Source organism: Trachypithecus francoisi, unplaced genomic scaffold (genome assembly GCF_009764315.1).
Source record: "Trachypithecus francoisi isolate TF-2019V2 unplaced genomic scaffold, Tfra_2.0 Lachesis_group1, whole genome shotgun sequence".
NCBI classification, from domain to species: domain Eukaryota; kingdom Metazoa; phylum Chordata; class Mammalia; order Primates; family Cercopithecidae; genus Trachypithecus; species Trachypithecus francoisi.
Window position 1 is genome coordinate 63,981,425 of NW_022681454.1, and position 22,047 is coordinate 64,003,471.

The 22,047-nt window shown below is 36.0% G+C and overlaps 1 protein-coding gene across 1 annotated transcript in view; it reads left to right on the top strand.

Annotated features, from left to right (window-relative positions):
* Nucleotides 1–2,366: 2,366 nt before the first annotated feature.
* Nucleotides 2,367–22,047, top strand: part of UGT2A3 (UDP glucuronosyltransferase family 2 member A3) — a 30,272-nt gene continuing 10,591 nt past the window's right edge. The window contains exons 1-2 of the mRNA XM_033214532.1: nucleotides 2,367–3,106; nucleotides 9,622–9,770. Coding sequence (XP_033070423.1) covers nucleotides 2,392–3,106; nucleotides 9,622–9,770 — 864 coding nt within the window. The 5' untranslated portion in view covers nucleotides 2,367–2,391. The remainder of the gene's footprint in view (nucleotides 3,107–9,621; nucleotides 9,771–22,047) is intronic.

Genomic DNA, 22,047 nt, shown 5'->3' on the forward strand with positions numbered 1-22,047 from the left:
TTAAAACACTGAGTAACCAGCTCTTACATGCATTTTCTAGATGAGATTTTTTAAACTCATTGTGTTGGGAGGAATTCTCTGTTTGACCACTATACATCATAAAGGTTTTGACACCCCAGACATTCCAAATAGGCCCTTTGGCTGGGAGGAGCAAAATTTCTTTTCTCTTCAGTGCTGAGGAGCTCAGTCTCTCCTCTCATATTTATCTTCAAAAATAATAGTTCAACTTCTCATGCAAATATGCAGAGAAGCCATTTGAGCTTATCTTTGGGAGAAAAGGCAATGGAGAGGACCCTTTAGAATGAACTCCTGAACTATAATTAGGATTCTAAAAGACAACCTCTAAGGAGAAAATTACAAAAAGTTCAGAATAAATCAAGGACTATAAACCAAAGAGAGATCCGAGGCTCAAAAGGACTTACCAGTTCCACTGGAGAAGCAGCTCAAAATTGGAGAGGCATTCAGTGGGCCTCTGTTGCTACTTTAGCTTCAAGTTTGGGCAAGTTTTATGGTGTTCTGAGTTTTGTCTGAGGCGCCAGATTTTCAAGTGTCAAGTTGTTATTTATAAAAAGAGTCAAACACTTTAAAATATTTGAAGAATTTTATTCTGAGTCAAACATGAGTCAGTAATGGCCTGTGACATATCCCTCTGGAGATCCTAAGAACATGTCATCATGGTGCTCAGGCTACAGCTTAGTTTTAATGCAATTTAGAAAGACATTAGACATCAATCAATATATGTGAGTTATACATTGACTTGGTCTGGATAGGCAGGACAACTGGGAGTAGGGACTTCCAGGTCATAGGCTATTTCAAGGATTTTCTATTGGCAATTGGTTGAGTTATATTGTCGTCTAAGTCACAGAATTAATAGACAAGAATGTCTGGGTTAACATAAGGGGTTGCTAATACCAAGGTTTTATCATGCAGATGAAGCTGTCAAGCAATAGGCTTCAGAGAGAATAGACTGTAACTGTTTCTTATCAAACTTAATAAATCTGTTCTATTAATTTTAAGGTCTGTGTTGATGGTAGTGCTAATAAGTTTTTCCTGAATTCAAAAAGGGAGGAGGGTATAATGAGGCATGTCCTATCCCATCATCCCACTTCCCATCATTGCCTGAACTAGTTTTTCAGATTAACTTTGAAATCCACTTTGTTGAGAGTAAGGGTTCATTTAGATGGTTGGAGATACTTAAGATTTTATTTTTGGTTTACATCTACATAGAGCTGTTGAATAATTAGAACAGTAATCACAGGAAAAATAACCCAGTTAGATCATATTGATTCTGAAAACTGCTCTAAATTTTGTGCATAATATTTTACCTAATGTAATTATCCGCCTTCTGCTAATTAAGACAGAAACAACAACCATGTATTTTCTCCTATACATTTTTTCCTATCTCAGATATTATCAGTAAATACAAATTTAAAATTAATTTTTTTGCGTTTACTGTTAACAATTTATGTTTCATTCCATTAGGCTGACATGTCTCAGTAACAAATATAAAATTTTTATCATTTTCCATGTTTTTAAACTCTTACCTTTACATATCACTCTGTTGAGATGCAAGAGTTTTTTGCTAAAGAAAAGTTTGATCTTGTGACTGTCTTTTAAAACTTGAGTAAATAATTATTTGCCTATAAATTATCATTCAAACTCATAATTGCTTATTTAAAACTATGTTCTCCTATTTCAAACTAACTTTCTTCTGAAACATACTGCCCTGAACTTTCTCTGTGATCACTATTCACTGGAATGATTTTCAAGTATCCTATACTTTCATCATGCTTCTATTGATTGTGAAATGTTTCCTTTGGCAACAATAAATCCTACCAAAGCTTTCATCTCACCTCCTGAGTCAAATGCCTTACTAAAGTTTTTATTAATTATCCCATATTAGAGCAATTGTGCATTTTTCCCTCTGAAATACTGAACACTTTGTACTTATTATATAAAATTAATCAAAATAGTTATCCAAAGTCTCTAAGTGTATTCTCAGTAAATCTTTGTGTCTTCCATGTGAAACATGTGCTGTCCTAAACCATCTGATACTTTGGACTTAGTGTGGAATGAATGTAAGTGTGATTGTGTGCATGTTTCTGCACATGAATTATTAAATCTAAAGATTTAGAAATTTTTTCTTTATCATCAGTATAGATAAAAGAATCTTTATGTATTTTATTTCTAAGTTCTAGAAGGTTGGAACAACGTTTCCCTGTTACATTGCACTTCTTTTTGATACCTTCAATAAATGTTATACTGGCAATTAACCACTGAACTTTAGTCTTAAGATATTAATTTTTAACTTCTGTGCTTATATTGTCATTTCAACTCCATGCTTAGTAACTACAAAACCATTGCAGATCAGTGTGTGAGGGAACTGCCGCCATGAGGTCTGAGAACTCAGCTTTGGTATTTCTGCTCCTGCAGCTCTTCTGTGCTGACTGTGGATTCTGTGGGAAGGTCCTGGTGTGGCCCTGTGACATGAGCCATTGGCTTAATGTCAAGGTCATTCTAGAGGAGCTCATAGTGAGGGGCCATGAGGTAACAGTATTGACTCACTCAAAGTCTTTTTTAATTGACTACAGGAAGCCTTCTGCACTGAAATTTGAGGTGGTCCATATGCCACAGTACAGAACAGAAAACCAAGAAATATTTGTTGACCTAGCTCTGAATGTCTTGCCAGGCTTATCAACCTGGCAATCACTTATAAAATTAAATGATTTTTTTGTTGAAATAAGAGGAACTTTAAAAATGATGTGTGAGAGCTTTATCTACAATCAGACACTTATGAAGAAACTACAGGAAACCAACTATGATGTAATGCTTATAGACCCTGTGATTCCCTGTGGAGAACTGATGGCTGAGTTGCTTGCAGTCCCTTTTGTGGTCACACTTAGAACTTCTCTAGGAGGCAATATGGAGCGAAGCTGTGGGAAACTTCCAGCTCCACTTTCCTATGTACCTGTACCTATGACAGGACTAACAGACAGAATGACCTTTCTGGAAAGAGTGAAAAATTCAATGCTTTCAGTTTTCTTCCACTTCTGGATTCAGGATTATGACTATCATTTTTGGAAAGAGTTTTACAGTAAAGCATTAGGTAAGAGATTTTGTTTTATTTTTAATTTGGTTATCAAAAGAAATATTTTTAAAAATTGCCATACATTGTCTGTGACATACATATGCAGGTCAATGAGTTTTCATTTTAGAAAATGTTGTAGCTGTTTTTCATAAAGAAAGTATATTTGTTCTTAATACCAGTAATATACTTAAAAAGATCATCATTAACAAAGAGATTATATTTTATATTTCCTCCAAATAGCGCATATCTACATCACATATTTCGAGAATCGATTGTTAATCTGAATTTTATACCATTTCTATTGAAATAAGATGCTAATAATTCTTTTATCTCTCATCATATATTCAAAGAAACAATCTTCACAAAGTCCTCTTTGAATTATTTTTTCAAGAGTCATTAAAATGAAACATTTTCTAGAATTCTTTAATTTCTTAGGTGATTACTTAACAAAAACTTGAAAAAATTAATTTTTAACTTCTGTGCTTATGTTGTCATTTCAACTCCATGCTTAGTAACTACAAAACCATTGCAGATCAGTGTGTGAGGGAACTGCCACCATTTTTAATAAAAAAATTATTAAAAGTTAAAAACCTATGGTCTTGTGGGCCATGAGATAGTAGAATTTTTGCTTTACTGATATACACCCCCATTTGACTTATTTTTATTTCTTTGCTTTACTGATAAAAACTTATTTTGCTTTGCAATTTTCATATACAGTTGTGATCTGAACTAGTCAATGCAAGACATGTTTTTATTCAAATATGTTTGAGAAATATGTAGAAACATGAACAAAAGAGCAATCATATTAGACACTAAAATACTGTTTAATGTATTCCGCTGAATTCTAATATATAGACTGTTTCACAGAAATAATATTCAGAGAATCCCACTTCACATGTCCTTAGCCTTAGGCATGATTTGGATTTACATGTATTGATTCACCTTAAATAATTTTGTATTTAGTAATCTCTGACTAGCAGCAAATAGCCCACCAGGCTATATGGATGTAGGTAAATAATTCAAAGACCTTGGCCTCAAGTCTATATTAAGATATGAATTGAAAGAGGTACAGCTATATGGAGGTCACTGGCAAACTTTGGTAAATTATGACTATAGTTAAAGCCCCCTGATAAGACTGAATTTAAAATAAAACAAAACTGTTATCAAAGATGAATAAAGGAGTGAAAGAGTATTTTCCTATAAACAAAAGTAGGTTCTGGCCATGCGTTCAGAAAACCCCCAACCATTCTTGCTTTTTTTGCTTTTTTTTTGAGACGGAGTCTTTAAAAATCATTTCACTTGATCATTGAGCAGCTTGAAATAAGAAATTAAATTAATAACTAGATTTATTCCATAGCTCCAACTTACTAAATTATTGATTATTATATATTTTATAGAATTACCTATTGTGAGTCTAAATCAAGAGTACATATTAAAACAACTATAGGAAAAAGGATATCAATCAATTTCAATTCATGGTTTTATTTCCATAAGTTCTTATGCACAGGCATATTTCATTTTATTATACTTTGCTTTATTGTGCTTCACAAAAAATGAAATTTACAAATTAAAAGTTTTTGAAAACCCTGCATCAAGCAAATCAATTTTGCATAATATTTCCAACAGAAAATATGTACTTTTTGACTCTATCTCATATTGGTATTTATTGGACTTTTTCAAATGTTTCATTATTATATCTGTTATGGTGATCTTGGATCAGTTTTCTTTGATGGTTACATATTTACCAGCTTGGGGACACCTTGGTTTCTTCCAGTATAAGACTGCAAACTTAATTATAAGTGTTGTGCATGTACTAACTGCTTCACTGATTTGTTTCCCTATCCCACTTCTTCCGAGGCCTCCCTATTCCCTGAGACACAGTAATATAACATACAATGACTTCTACATGTTCCAGTGAAAAGAAAACTAACAGTTCTCTCAGTTTAAATCAAAATGTAGAAAGAAATAAGTTTAACGAGTACTATAGTTTAGATAGAGTTTGCTTGTCTCTACAAAATCCTGTGTTGAAATTCGATCACCAATAATGGAGATGGGCATTGATGGGAGGTGTTTGGGTAATTAGAGTAGATCTCTTACGAGTACATTAATGCTCTCCCTGGGGAAAAGGGTGAGGGAGTTCTCACTCTATTAGGTACTAGGAGAGATAATTATTAAAAAGAGCCAGGAACATCCACCCTCTTTCTCTTGCTTAATCTCTCATTTTCTGATCACTGCACTTGCTGGCTCCCAACATCTTCTGCAATGAGTGGAGGAAACCAGAGGTCTTCACCAGATGCAGATGTTGGTGCCATGGTGCCATGTTTCTTGTATATCCTGAAGAATTGTGAGCCAAATAAAAACCTTATTGTTTTACAAATTAGACAGGCTCAGTTATTCCTTTATAGCAACAAAAAGGACTGAGACAGGCCAAAACCTACACCATTGTACCAAACAGTTAAACAGAATGTGAATGCAAAGGAAAAGTTTTGGGAGGAAACTAAAAGTGCTACTCCAGTGTACATACAAATGATAAGAATAAATAAATATTATCACTGCAGATATGGAGAAAATTTTAGTTGTCTGGAGAGAAAATCAAATCAGCTAGCTGGCTGCAGTGATTCATATCTGTAATCCCAGTAACTTGGGAGGCTCAGGTGGGAGAATGGCTTGAGCCCAGCAGTTTGAAGTCCAAGGCTGCAGTGAGCTATGATTGCTCCACTGCACTCCAATCCAGATGATAGAGCAAAACCACTTTTAAAAAAAAAAAAAAAAAAAAGGAAAGAAAAAAAAAAAAAAAATTAAACCAGCCACAACATTGCCTTAAGTTTTGGCTTTAGCTAAAAACTGATACATAGTAAAACCTTTACTATTCAATTGCATGAAGTCTTAGAGAGAAGAGGAAGGTGCAGAAAACAGACTGAAGCTAGCAGAGGTTGACTAATGAAGCTTACAGAAATAAACTGCCTACATGATGTGAAAGTTCAATGTGAATCAGTAGAAAGTCATGCAGAAGACTTAGTTAATATTCTCACCAAAGGTGGTTGCAATAAACAACTGATTTTCCATGTAGACCAAACAGCCTTCTGTTGGAAGAAGATGCCATTTAAAACTTTCATAGTTAAAGAGGAAAAGCTAATACTTGGCTTCAAAGCTACAAAAAACAGGCTGAATCTCCTGTAATGGCTAAAACAACTGGTAACAAAGTTAAAGCCAATGCTCATTTACTGTTGTAATAATTATAGAGGACTCAATAATTATGTTAAATCTACTTTCTCTGTATTCTATTAATGGAACAACAAAGCCTGGATGATATCACATCTGTATATGACATGGCTTATTGAATATTTTAAGCACACTGTTGACCCCTAATGCTCAAAAAAAAAAAAAAAAAAAAGGATTTTTTTCAAAATATTGCTGCTAATCGACAATTCACATGGTCACCAAAGAGATCTGATTAAGATGTACAGATATTAATATCATTTGCATGCTTGCTATCATTACATCCATATTACATTCCATGGATCATATAACCTTGACTTTCAAGGCTTATGTAAGATATATATTTTGTAGGACTATAGCTCTCACTAATAGAGAAAGTATATTAAAAATCTTCTCAAAAGGATTTTTCATTCTAGATTTCATTAAGAACATTCATGATTCATGAGAGGAATTCAACATATTTACATTAACAAGAGTTTGGAAAAAATTGATTCCAACTCTCCTGGATGATGTTGAGGGATTGAAGCCATCATTTGAGGAATTAACTGTGGATGGGGTGGTCATGGAAAAAGAAATAAAATTATAAGTGGGCCTGAAGGTTTATCTAAATTGCTGTAATATCATGATAAAACTAAAACCTGTAAAACAGGTGAAGAGGTGCTTTTTAAACAGTTGCTTTTTGTAGATGAACAAAGAAATTGGTTTCGTGAGTTGGAATCTTCTCCCAGTGAAAATGCTATGAACGTTGTTGAAATGGCTACAACTGACTTAGAATATTACACAAACTTAGTTGATAAGACAGCATCAGGGTTTGGGAGAACTGACTCAAATTTTGAAAGAAATTCTACTATGGGTAAACTGCTATGAAACAGCATCATATGCTACAGAGAAATCTTTCATGAAAAGATGAGTCAATTCATGCAAAAATCTTCATTGTTGTATAATTTTAAAAATTGTCCAGCTACCCTCATCAATCAACAGTAATCAACAGCGAAGCAAGATCCTACACCAGAAAAAAAACAAACAACAACAACCAAAACCTCACTTACTGAAAGCTCATCTGACTATTAGCACTTTTTAGCAATACTTTTAACTAAGGTATGTGCATTGTTTTTTAAACGTGATGATATTGCACAGCTAAAAGACTACAAGATATGGTTAACATAACTTTTATATGTCCTGGGACCCAAATTTGTGTGAATCACTTTATTGGCATATTCATTTTATTGAGATGAACTGAAATTTAACCTACAATATCTCCAAGACATGTGTGTATGGCATTTCAAATAAGACGTAATTTATCTACTTTAATATAAAAAGCAAATTTAATTTTCCTTCCGTTGATCGTCTTTATACACGTTACTGCATATTTATCCTTAAAATATTGAATGACTCCAATTGTTCAAAACTGAGTCTTTCTGAAATGAGAACTAATATCATATTAATTAAAAACACCTAGAGGTTGGTAATGCAGGTAGCATGTGAGGCACAGAAAACAACAAATCTAGAGGACGTAAATGCATTTGCTTGGAAGTTGAGAGATAGCTCTATTCTAATTTCTGGTAACTTCAAACAGAGTATCTTCAGTACAATTTATTCAATATCCAATTAAAGGCATTTGGATTTATGACCTAGGAAAAAACTTCAAACCTTAAAATGTGATGACCTTAAAAAAGAGGCTCTCCACACTATGGTGTATAACACCACCAACTTTGATTTAAATTTTAAAGAGAAAAGAATTATCTTATGGGGTTTTATCTTTTTATCAGTTACAAAATATGTTTTTGTAAAGAGATACGAATTACTTCATTATTTGCAGTCAGCCATTCTTCTGATTAAAAGTGTAAAATTAAATCTTGAAAATGTGTTTTTCTTCAAAACACATCATTTGAGAGAAACACTACAGTAAGTATATGATAATCATAGTATGTACATGGGTGCTTCACAACCCAAAAAGAGGATTGCTATGGGTGAAAATTAGTCAAGGAATTCCTACTAATAAAATGATAACCCATTAATTAAGGTAATGATATTCAATTCAGCATGTTAAAGGGAACTGATCCTGGTGGGATTATGGAAAGATACACCTCTGACTATAGATTAGAAAACACAGAGATGTTATTTGGTGAAGATATTGTGGGACTCATCTATCATCTACAATTAACTTGGAGAGGGAAAAAATGAGTAATAAATGTATTTGTATTTTGGAGTTGTGTCTTTTTTTAAGTTGTGAAAATACACTTAAATATAACCGTTTGTCCTTCCTTCCTTCCTTCCTTCCCTCCCTCCCTCTCTCCCTCCCTGCTTCCTTCCTTCCTTCCCTCCCTCTTTCCTTCCTTCTTTCCTTCCTTTTTTCCTTCCTCCCTTCTTTCCTTCTTTCTTTCCTTCCTTCCTTTTTTCCTGCCTCCCTTCCTTCTTTCTTTCCTTCCTTCCTTTTTTCCTGCTTCCCTTCCTTCTTTCCTTCCTTCCTTTCTCCCTTCCTTCCTTCCTCCTTCCTTCCTTTCTCCCTTCCTTCCTTCCTTCATTACTTCCTCTTTCCTTCCTTTCTCCCTTCTTCCTTCCTTTCTCCCTTCCTTCCTTCTTTCTTTTCTTCCTTCCTTCCCTCCCTCCCTCCCTTCCTTCCTCCTTCCTTCCTTTCTCCCTTCCTTTCTTCTTTCCTTTCTTTCTTCCTTCCCTCCCTTCCTTCCTTCCTCCTTCCTTCCTTTCTCCCTCCCTCCCTTCCTTCCTTCCTTCCTTCCTTCCTTCCTTCCTTCCTTCTTCCTTCCTTCCTTCCTTCCTTCCCTCCTTTCTTTCTTTGTTTTATTTTATTTATTTTATTTATTTTTTTTTTGAGATGGAGTCTCGCTGTGTCGCCCAGGCTGGAGTGCAGTGGCGCAATCTCGGCTCACTGCAAGCTCCGCCTCCCGGGTTCCCGCCATTCTCCCGCCTCAGCCTCCGAGTAGCTGGGACTACAGGCGCCCGCCACGTCGCCCGGCTAGTTTTTTGTATTTTTAGTAGAGACGGGGTTTCACCGTGTTAGCCAGGAGGGTCTCGATCTCCTGACCTCGTGATCCACCCGCCTCGGCCTCCCAAAGTGCTGGGATTACAGGCTTGAGCCACCGCGCCCGGCCTCTTTCTTTGTCTTCTTTCTTTTTTTCTTTCTTTCTTTTTTCTTCTGTATTATTTCAATAATTCTCCCTTTCATTTGACATCTAAAAGCCATGCTGTTCTAGAGGACTTAAACTTATTTTTTTCTTAATAGTTTATTGAAAAATTAGTGGTAAAATTTTTATTTAAATTATATGTTAATTCATTCTGTTATTTATTTTATTTAGGAAGGCCCACTACATTATGTGAGACTGTGGGAAAAGCTGAGATATGGCTAATACGAACATATTGGGATTTTGAATATCCTCAACCATACCAACCTAATTTTGAGTTTGTAGGAGGATTGCACTGTAAACCTGCCAAACCTTTGCCTAAGGTAGGACTATTATATTAAGGAATATTATGTACTTTATGACATGACTTGTTTTCCCCTGAAAGATTACAACCTTAGTTATAGAAAGATGATGTTGAATGTCTTCTGTTTGCAACTCTGTATTTATTTTCCATGCCACAGGGGCTTTTATAGGTGATATATGTGTTTTCTGCATTGTGATAAGAAAGTAGGCAGAAGAATGTCATGATTAGAATAAATTTTAAAATACTAGTGTTACAATAGTTTGGATAATGCATTGAATTAGTACAGGATTGGAGCCATGAAGATCACTAAAAAGAATGTTCAATCCTTTCTCACAATCAAACTGGGCTTATGAACAAGGATATTTGTCATGATAGTACAGAAATAATCGTATTTTCATGAGACATATTGGATACATTCCACAGGAGTTGGTGAGTGAGAGAAAATAAGTGATGAAGGAAGACAAGAAATAAAGGAAATTTTCTATAAATGGAATGTTTACGCGTTTAAAGATAGTGATGGCTTTTACTCAAATAAGTACTTAGAAGTAATCTTGTTTGTGATTTGTGTGATGAATTCTGTATTGTGACTATCCACTTAGAGCTCATGAGAATTTTAGATGAGGTTTTATAAAAACCACTTGAGAAAAACAAGGTTTCAATCTCTGTAGACAGAAATCTAAATATTGATAGTCATCAGGACAAAGTAGAGCTCATGGAAATGATTTTGCAGCCTGCGGGTTTCTTTTTGAGTGAAAACAAAATTGTATACTATATTCCTAAATGATTAGAGGAAAAAAATTATAGCTCAAGGAATGTTGAAACAGTATTGAGAAGCAAAAGTGAGTAATAACTGTTCTCGATTTTTAATAGTTTTGTAAGTATGTCTTGAGTTCATTGTCCCAAAAGTGGCTATTAGCTCTAGCTTTGACCTGACAAGGTTCCAGGGTATTTAGTCATGGAAATTCATAATCTACCTCTCATGAGATACTTTTTATTGTGATGAACAGCCTAATGCCTAAGTGTGCAATCTATACCAAGATTGTTCTTATAGGGAACTTGTTTACACTGGAAGACACCAATGTGTCTCTTGTATGTCCTATGTCTTCTTTATTTCTACAAAGGTAAACACTCTATAGGAAATCGTGACCAGGCCAGATGTTGTGTTTGTGTTGGTCAAGTGAGAAACAGAGGAGAAACTTAACCAAACGCATAAAATAACAGAAGCTGTGCACTTTCACCATTTCTAGAGAAGAGTTCAGCATCCCTTACAGGGACACTGGGAATAAGAAAGTTCTCTGGGAAAAGCACATTCGACAATGAATGGAGACCAAGAAAGAGAGTGAGGGATCTGTGTTCCAAAATGTTTACTGGGATCCAGGGTGTTACCTACGTGGGTTTCCAGTGGGGAACTGTAATTGGGAGGTTTAATGCAAGCAGGCAGAAGTTCCTTGGAGGCATTCTGAGACTGAAAGGTAGTCACTTTGGCATATCTGCACAGTCACTGTGGAGTACAGAGGATCAGTGATGCAAGTCCAAGTGGGTTGTATCTAGATGTCCTATAGGATGGTTATCAGGAGGCAGTGTGTAAGCAAAGATACTGACTGAACACATTGAAGAAATGGAAGGAGGTGGAAGATTTTAAGTAGAGTCAGTGTTGACTGAGACCTGCTTCTGCTATGGGAAAGTTCAACTTATATTTTAAATGCATAGCTAGACAACATAAAATTGTAAGAATTTACCACAATAGCTATGGTAACAATACTAGGTTTACCAATTGCTACAGGGTGAAAAGAAAAACCTCATTTCCTGTTTTACGGAAATATAATCAAAATCCTTTTAGGAAGGTTTCAGAGCCAGTAGGATTTCCAGAAAAATTACGGGCTTTGTGGTAAGATGTGTATTGATGAATACAATTTTATTTATTAATTGTGAATATAATTTTACTTACCAGGAAAGTTATACCAGAAAATCAAGCTCTTGTAAGTCATGGCATCTGTATCTAAAATAGAGATACAGAAGGAGAGGTGACAATTTTCATCATTCTCTAGGTAATCTCCCATGCCTATTAGCCTTTATCCTCACACTCCAAATTTTACACACACACACACAAACGCACACACACAAACACACACTCACATAAATAATCATAGAAGTCATTTTTTTAAAAAGTTGGATCCATAGAGTATTAATTTATTAGATAAAAGCTTTCGTGCTGATAATTTTACAAGTTTAATTGAGATACAGTTTAGGGCTGTCTTACACTAAATATTTATTTTTATTTTTATTTTTAAAATTTGACATATAATAATTGCACATGTTTAAAAGAAATGCTGTGGTATTGCAATACATTTATACATTGTATAATAATTATACCAAGATACTTAATAAACCCATCATCTAAATATTTATCATTTCTTTGTGGTGATAACATTCAAAAACCTGCTTTCTAACTATCTTGAAATATATAATACATTACTATTAACTATAGTTACCCAACAACTTAATATAATAACAGAACGTATTCTTCCAAATTATAACTTTGAATCCATTGATCCACCATTTCTCATTGTCCTCCCTACTATCTCTTCACCCTCTAGTAACCACAATTCTACTCTCTACTTCCATTATGATTAATTTTTTTTGATTCCACATATAAGGGATACCATGCTATCTCTGCCTGGATTATTTCAGTTAACATTACGCTCGGCAGGTTGATTCATATTTCTACAAATGACAGAATTTCATTCTTTTATATATATATTTAATGAAATGTATATATATACACATTGGAAAAAAATATATCTCTCTCTCCAGTGGAATGCTATTGAGCTATAAAAGTTAATATATAATAGAAATAGCGCTTATATATATCTAATGGAATGGATATATAAATATATAATGGATTTGATATCTATAGCTATACAGATAAACCCACATGATACATATATCCATTCCATTGAATATATGTGTGTATATATATTCAATTACATATATATTCATTCCATTGAATATATATATCAATTATATATATATTCATTCCATTGAATATATATATTCAAAAAAGCATATATATATCCAATGGAATGGACACGTATATATATATGCATATATTTTTCCATATTTTATGTATTATTCATTAAAGGATGTTTAGGTTGACTCACTCCTTGGGTATATGAATAATGGTGATGTAAACATAGAAGGACAGCTATCTCTATGACTTTTTAGTTTATTTAAATATATACCCAGTAATGGAAATGCTGTGTCATATGGTAGTTTTATTTTCAATTTTTGAGAAACTACTATACCGTTTTCCTTACTGATTGTAATAATTTGCATTTCCCTCAACACTTTATAAAAGATCCTCTTTCTCAGCATACTTGTTAACACTTGTTTTTTTGTTCATCTTTTTGATAATAGCCATAACAAAGGTGATGTGATATCTCATTTTAGTTTTTATTTGCATTTCCCTGATAATTAGTGATTTTGAGCATTTTGCAATATACTTCTTAGTCACTGATAGTCTTCTTTTGAGAAATGTCTATTCAGGTATTTTGCTTATTTTTTAATCAAATTAGTAATTAATTTTTATTGACTGATGTTACTTCTATGTATATTTGAGATACTAACTCATTGTCAGATTCATAGTTTGCAAATTTTTTTCGTGTTGTGGATTGTTTCTTCACTCTATTGTTTGCTTCATTTTCTCTGCACAAGTTCAATACTTTGATATAACCCATTTATATACTTTTGCTTTTGTTGGCTGTGCTTCTGAAGTCCTATCCAAAAAAAAATCATTGCCTAGACCAATGTCACAAATCATTCCTCTTATCGTTTCTTCTAGGAATTGTATAATATTTGGTATTTATTTTAAATTTGTAATTCATTTTTACTTACTTTGTGTATGGTAAGAGATAGGGGTCTAGTTTCATTTTTTGCATGTGGATATGCAGTTTTCCTAGCATCATTTAGTGAAAAGGTTGTCTTTTTTCTATTATGTGTTCTTGGCACCTTTGTCAAAAGTCAATTAGCTGCTATCTTCCTCCATTTGTGTTGTTATAAAGGAATACATGAGACTAGAAAATGCATATAGCAAATAGAATTATTTGAATCATAGTTCTGCATATTGTACAAGAAGCACAGAACTGACTTCTACTTGGCCTCTGGCAAGGTTCTCAGGATGCTTCCACTTGTGGTAGAAGGCAAACAAGAGGTGGTATATGCAAAGGTCACATGACAAGAGATGAGTCCACAAAGAGGTGATGTGGGGGAGTGCCAGGTTTTGCTAAACAACTAGCTCTTATAAGAACTAATAAACATTCCCCTCTCAGGAAGGGGATTAATCTATTCATGAGGGATATGCTTCCATGACACAAGCACATTCTGTTAGGTTCTACCCCCAATATGGGGGATCAAATTTTAACATGAAGTGTGGAGGGCTCAACTACCCATACTATAATAGCAGTAAATGCATACATTTATTTTGTGGATCTCTATTCTATATAGCATTGGTCTATATATCTGTCTTCATGCCACTACCATACCGTTTTGATGATGACATCTATATATATAATCCTTTAAGTTCTAGGGTAAATGTGCATGATGTGCATGTTTGTTACATAGGTACACATATTCCATGTTGGTTTTCTGTATGCATCAACTTGTCATTTACATTAGGTGCTTCTAAGACTATCCCTCCCCCAGCACCCCAGCCAACAACAGGCCAGGTGTGTGATTTTCCCTGCCCTGTTAATTCTATTTTTAATATTTTTTTGAGAAACCTCCATACTGTTTTCTAGTAGTGCCATTTTTTCCCCCGGTGTGTGATGTTCCCCTTCCTGTGTCCAAGTGTTCTCATTGTTCAATTCCCACCTATTTCAATTCCCACCTATGAGTGAGAACATGTGATGTTTGGTTTTCTTTTTCTTTTTTTTTTTGAGACGGAGTCTCGCTCTGTCGCCCAGGCTGGAGTGCAGTGGCCGGATCTCAGCTCACTGCAAGCTCCGCCTCCCGGGTTTACGCCATTCTCCTGCTTCAGCCTCCCGAGTAGCTGGGACTACAGGCGCCCGCCACTTCACCCGGCTAGTTTTTTGTATTTTTTTTTAGTAGAGACGGGGTTTCACTGTGTTAGCCAGGATGGTCTCGATCTGCTGACCTCGTGATCCACCCGTCTCGGCCTCCGAAAGTGCTGGGATTACAGGCTTGAGCCACCGCGCCCGGCCGTGGTGTTTGGTTTTCTTTTCTTGCAATAGTTTGCTGAGAATGATGGTTTTCAGCTTCATCCATGTCCCTCAAAAGGACATGAACTCATCCTTATTTATGGCTGCATAGTATTCCATGGTGTATATGTGCCACATTTTCTTTATCTAGTCTATCATTGGTGGACATATGGGTTGGTTCCAAGTCTTTATTATTGTGAATAGTGCTGCAATTAACATATGTGTGCATGTGTCTTCATAATAGCATGATGTATAATCCTTTGGGTATATTCCCAGTAATGGGATCACTGGATCAAATGGTATTTCTAGTTCTAAATCCTTGAGGAATCTCCACACTGTCTTCCACAATGGCTGGACTAATTTACATTCCCACCAACAGTGGAAAAGTGTTTCTATTTCTCCACATCCTCTCCAGCATCTGTTGTTTCCTGACTTTTTAATGATCATCATTATAACTCACATGCAATAGTATCTCATTGTGGTTTTGGTTTGCATTTCTCTGATGACCAGCGATGATGAGCATTTTTTCATGTGTCTGTTGGCTTCATAAATGTCTTCTTTTGAGAAGTGTCTTTTCATATCCTTTGCCCACGTTTTGATGGAGTTGTCTGTTTTTTTCCCATAAATTTGTTTAAGTTCATTGTAGATTCTGGATATTAGCCCTTTGTCAGATGGGTAGATTGCAAAAATTTTCTCCCATTCTGTAGGTTGTCTGTTCACTCTGATGGTAGTTTCTATTGCTGTACAGAAGCTCTTTAGTTTAATTAGATATCATTTGTCTATTTTGGCTTTTGTTACCATTGCTTTTGGTGTTTTAGTCATGAAGCCCTTGCCCATGCCTATGTCCTGAATGGTATAGCCTAGGTTTTCCTCTAGGATTTTTAAGCCTAGCTTTTCCTCTAGGATTTTTACGGCTAACATTTAAGCCTTTCATCCATCTTAAATTAATTTTTGTATAAGGTGTAAGAAGGGATTCATTTTCAGCCTTCTACATATGACTAGTGTGTTTTCCCAACACCATTTATTAAATAGGGAATTCTTTCTCCATTTTTTGATTTTGTCAGGTTTGTCAAAGATCACGTGGTTAGAGATGTGTGGTGTTATTTCTGAGGCCTTTGTTCTGTCCCATTGGTCTATATATCTGTTTTAGTACCATTACCATGCTGTTTTGGTTACTGTAGCCTTGTAATATAGTTTGAAGTCAGGTACTGTGATGCCTCCAGCTTTGTTATGTTTGCTTAGGATTTTCTTGTCAATGTGGGCTCGTTTACACTTCTACATTCACTTTAAGGTAGTTTTTTTCCAATTCTGTGAAGAAAGTCATCGGTAGTTTGGTGGATGGGCATGGCATTGAATCTATAAATTACCTTGTGCAATATGGCCATTTTCACAATATTGATTCTTCCTATCCATAAGCATGGAATGTTATTCCATTTGTTTGTGTCCTCTTTTATTTCGTTGAGTGGTGGTTTGTAGTACTCCTTGAAGAGATCCTTCACATACCTTGTAAGTTGGATTCTTAGGTATTTTATTCTGTTTGTAGTAATTGTGAATGAGAGTTCAGTCATGATTTAGCTGTTTGTCTGCTATTGTTGTATAGGAATGCTTGTGATTTTTGCTCATTGATTTTGTATCCTGAGATCTTGCTGAAGTTGCTTGTCAGCTGAAGGAGATTCTGGGCTGAGATGAAGGAGTTTCTTAAATATGCAGTCATGTCATCTGCAAACAGGGACAATTTGATTTACTATTTTCCTAATTAAATACGTTTTTTTCTTTCTCTTTCCTGATTGCCCTGGCCAGAGCTTCCATCACTGCATTGAATAGGAGTGGTGAGAGAGGGCATCCTTGTCTTGTGCCAGTTTTCAAAGAGAATGCTTCCAGTTTTTGCCCACTCAGTATGATATTGGCTATGTGTTTGTCATCAATAGCTCTTATTATTTTGAAATGTGTTCCATCAATTCCTAGTTTATTGAGAGTTATCAGTATGAATGGTGTTAAATTTTGTTGAAGGCATTTTCTGCATCTATTGATATAATCATGTGAGTTTTGCCATTGGTTCTGTTTATGTGAAGGATTACATTTATTGATTTGTGGATGTTGAACAAAACTTACATCCCAGGGATGAAGCCAACTTGATCGTGGTGGATAAACGTTTTGACATGCAGCTGGATTTGGTTTGCCAGTATTTTATTGAGGGTTTTTGCAGTTATACTCCTCAGAGATATTTGTCTAAAATTTTCTTTTTTTGTTGTTGTGTCTTTCCAGGCTTTGGTATCAGGATGATGCTGACCTCATAAAATGAGTTAGGGAGGATTTGCTGTTTTTTCTATTGATTGCAATGGTTTCAGAAGGAATGGTACCAGCTCCTATTTGTACCTCTGATAGAATTTGAATCCATCTGGTCTTGGGCTTTTTTTTTTTTTTTTTTTTTTGTTTGGTAGACTATTATTGCCTCAATTTTTGAGGCTGCTATTTTTCTATTCAGAGATTCAAAATTTTCCAGGCTTAACTTAGGAGGGTGTATGTGTCCAGGAATTTATTCATTTCTTCTAGATTCTCTAGTTTATTTGCAGAGAGGTGTTTATAGTATACTCTGATGGTAGTTTGTATTTCTGTGGGAACAGTGGTGATATTCTCTTTATCATTTTTATTGTGTCTATTTGATTCTTCTCTATTTTATTCTTTATTAGTCTTGCTAGTGGTCTGTCTGTTTTGTTGATCTTTTTCAAAAAACCAGCTCCTGTATTCATTGATTTGTTGAAGGGTTTTTGTGTACCTACCTCCTTCAGTTCTGCTCTGATCTTAGTTATTTCTTGTCTTCTGCCAGCTTTTGAATTTATTTGTTCTTGCTTCTCTGGTTCTTTTAACTGTGATGCTAGGGTATTGATTTTAGATCTTTCTTTCTTTCTCTTGTGGGCATTCAGTGCTATAAATTTCCCTCTATACACTGACTTAAATGTGTCCCAGAGATTCTGGAACATCATATCTTTGTTCTCATTGATTTCAAAGAACATCTTTATTTCTGTCTTCATTTTGTTATTTCTCCAGTAGTCATTCAGGTGCAGGTTGTTCAGGTTCCATGTAGTTGTGCAGTTTTGAGTGAATTTCTTAATCCTGAGTTCTAATTTGATTGCATTGTGGTTTGAGAGAGTTTGTTGTGATTTCTGTTCTTTTGCATTTGCTAAGGAGTGCTTTACTTCCAATTATGTGGTCAATTTTCGAATAAGTGTGATGTGGTGCTGAGAAGAATGTATATTCTATTGATTTGAAGTGGAGAGTTTAGTAAATGTCTACTAGGTCTGCTTGGTGCAGAGCTGAGCTCAAGTCCTGGATATCCATGTTAACCTTCTGTCTTGTTGATCTGTCTAATATTGACAGTGGGGTGTTAAAGTCTCCCATTATTATTGTATATCTCTTTGTAAGTCTCTAAGGACTTGCTTTATGAATCTGAGTGCTCCTGTATTGGGTACATATATATTTAGGATAGTTAGCTCTTCTTGTTGAATTGATCCCTTTACCATTATGTAATGGCCTTCTTTGTCTCTGTTGATCTTTGTTGATTTAAAGCCTGTTTTATCAGAGACTAGGATTGCAACCTCTGCTTTTTTTTTTTTTTTTTTCCATTTGCTTGGTAGTTCTTCCTTCATCCCTTTATTTATTTATTTATTTATTTATTTATTTATTTAATTTTTTTTTTTTTTTTTTGAGATGGAGTCTTGCTCTGTCGCCCAGGCTGGAGTGCAGTGGCCAGATCTCAGCTCACTGCAAGCTCTGCCTCCCAGGTTCACGCCATTCTCCAGCCTCAGCCTCCCGAGTAGCTGGGACTACAGGTGCCCACCACCTCGCCTGGCTAGTTTTTTGTATTTTTTAGTAGAGACTGGGTTTCACCGTGTTAGCCAGGATGGTCTCTATCTCCTGACCTCGTGATCCACCCGTCTCGGCCTCCGAAAGTGCTGGGATTACAGGCTTGAGCCACCGCGCCCGGCCCATTCCTTTATTTTGAGCCTATGTGTGTCTCTGTATGTGAGTTGGGTCTCCTGAATACAACATACTGATGATTCTTGACTCTTCATCCAGTTTGCCAGTCTGTGTCTCTTAATTGGGCCATTTAGCCCATTTCCATTTAAAGTTAATCTTCTAATGTGTGAATTTGATCCTGTCATTATGAGGTTAGCTGGTTATTTTGCCCATTAATTGATGCAGCTTCTTCATAGCATTGCTGGTCTTTACAATTTGGCATGTTTTTGCAGTGGCTGGTACCAGTTGCTCTTTTCCATGTTAAGTGCTTCCTTCAGGAGCTCTTGTAAGGCAGGCTTGGTGGTGACAACATCTCTCAGCATTTGCTTGTCTGTAGAGGATTTCATTTTTCCTTCACTTATGAAGTTTAGTTTGGCTGGATATCTGATTCTGGGTTGAAAATTATTTTCTTTAAGAATGTTGAATATTGGCCCCCACTCTCTTCAGGCTTGTAGGGTTTCTGCTGAGAGATCTACTGTTTGTCTGATGGGCTTTCCTTTGTCGGTAATCTGACCTTTCTTTCTGGTTACCCTTAGCATTTTTTTCCTTCATTTCAACCTTGGTGAATCTGACAACTATTTGTCTTGGGGTTGGTCTTCTCAAGGATTATCTTTGTGGTGTTCTCTGTATTTCCTGAATTTGAATGTTGGCGTGCTTTGCTATGTTGGGAGAGTTCTCCTGGATAATATCCTGAAGAGTGTTTTCTAACTTGGTTCCATTTTCTCCATCACTTTAAGGTATGCCAATCAAACATAGATTTGGTCTTTTTACATAGTCCCACATTTCTTGGAGGCTTTGTTTCTTTCTTTTTACACTTTTTCCCCTAAACTTGTCTTCTTGCTTTATGTCATTAATTTGATGTTCAATCACTGATATCGTATTTTCCAATTGATCAAATTGGCTATTGAAGCTTGTGCATGCATCACAAAGTTCCCATGCCATGGTTTTCAGCTCCACCAGGTCATTTTTGGTCTTCTCTACACTATTTATTCTACTTAGTCATTTGTCTAGCATTTTCTCAAGGCTTTTAGCTTCTTTGCAATGGGTTAGAATATGCTTGGAGAAGTTTGCTATTACAGACCTTCTGAAGCCTACTTCTCTCAAGTCATCAAAGTCATTCTCCATCCAGCTTTGCTCCATTGCTGTTGAAGAGTTGCAACCCTTTGGAGGAGAAGCAACACTCTGGTTTTTAGAACATTAAGTTTTTCTGCTCTAGTTTCTCCCCATCTTTGTGGTTTTATCTACCTTTGGTCTTTGATGTTGGTGACCCACAGACGGGGTTTTGATGTGGATGTCCTTTTTGTGGATGTTGATGCTGTTCCTTACTGTTTGTTAGTTTTCTTTCCAATAGTCAGATCCCTCAGCTGCAAGTCTGTTGGAGTTTGCTGGAGGTCCACTCCAGACCCATTTGCCTGGTGTCACCAGCAAAGGCTGCAGAACAGCAAATACTGCAGAACAGCAAATATTGCTGCCTGATTCTTCCCCTGGAAGCTTCCTCCCAGAGGGTCACTCACCTGTATGAGGTGTCTGTTGGCCCTACTGGGAAGTGCTTCCCTGTTAGGCTACATGGGGATCAGGGACCCACTTGAGGAGACAGTCTGTCCATTCTCAGAGCTCAACCGCTATACTGGGGGAACCACTGCTCTCTTCAGAGCTGTTAGGCAGGGATGTTTAACCCTGCAGAAGTAATCTGCTGTCTTTTGTTCAGCTATGCCCTGCCCACAGAGTTAGAGTCTATAGAGGCAGTAGGCCTTGCTGAGTTGCAGTGGACTCTGTCCAGTTTGAGCTTCCTGACCACTTTGTTTACCTACTCAAGCCTCAGCAATGGCAGATGCCCTCCCACCACCAGGCTGCCACCTCTCAGGTCACTCTCAGACTGCTGCACTAACAGTAAGCAAGGCTCTGTGGGTGTGGGACCTGCCAAGTCAGGTAAAGGAGAGAATTTCCTGGTCTGCCATTTGCTAAGACTGTGGGAGAAATGCAGCAGTTGAGCAGGAGTGTTCCATTTTTCCAGGTACAGTCTGTGATGGCTTCCTTTGGCCAGGGAAGGGAAATCCCCTGACCCCTTGCACTTCAGCTCACCTTCCTTGGGCTGCACACCACCCTGCTTCAGCTCACCTTCCTTGGGCTGCAACCTCTGTCCAACTAGTCCCAATGAGATGAGCCAGGTACCTCAGTTGTAAATGCAGAAATCACCCACCTTCTGCATCAGTCATAGTGTGAGCTAATGACCAGAGCTGTTCTTATTTAGCCATCTTCGAATGGAAGCCCTCTAAGTGATATATTTTGAAGTCAGGTAGTGTGATGCCTCCAGTTTTGTCTTTTAGATCAAAGTTGCTTTGACCTTGGTGTTTTGTAGTTCTGTACAATTGTAATGTGTTTTCCTATTTCTGTTTAGAATGTCAGGGTATTCTGATAGAGGTTGTTAAGAATCTGCAGTTTCCTTTGGGTAGTATGTACATTTTAATAATACAAACTCTTCCAATTGAAGAATGTGACATCTCTTTCTAAGTATTTGTGTCTTCTTAAATTTCTTTCATCCTTGTTTTATAGTTTTCATTGTAGATATGTTATGCCTACTTCATTAAACATATTCTTGGGGGTTTTATTTTCTGTAGCTATATTGAATGAAATTGTTTTTCTAAGTTTTTGCAGATAGTTATTTGCATACAAAACAACACTAATTTATGGATTATGATTTTATATTATAAAAGTTTACTGAATTTATCAATCATAAGTGTTGTGTTCATGAAGTCTTTAGGTTTCTCTCTACATAAGTTCATGTCATCTGCAAGGAGGAGCTATGTTATTTCTTCCTTTCCAATTTTTATGTCCTTCATTTATTTTCTTGGTTAGTTACTCTGGCTAGACCTTCCAGTATTAGATTGGATAAGAGTGGTGAATGTGTGCATCTTTGTCATGTTCCAGATCTTAGGTAAAAGAAAACCATTCTACTTTTCCCCACTCAATATGATGGTAGTTGTGTGTTTATCATGTATGGGCTTCATTATTCTATGTATGCATTTATTAGAAACTTACTATTTTGAGAATTTTTATCTAGAA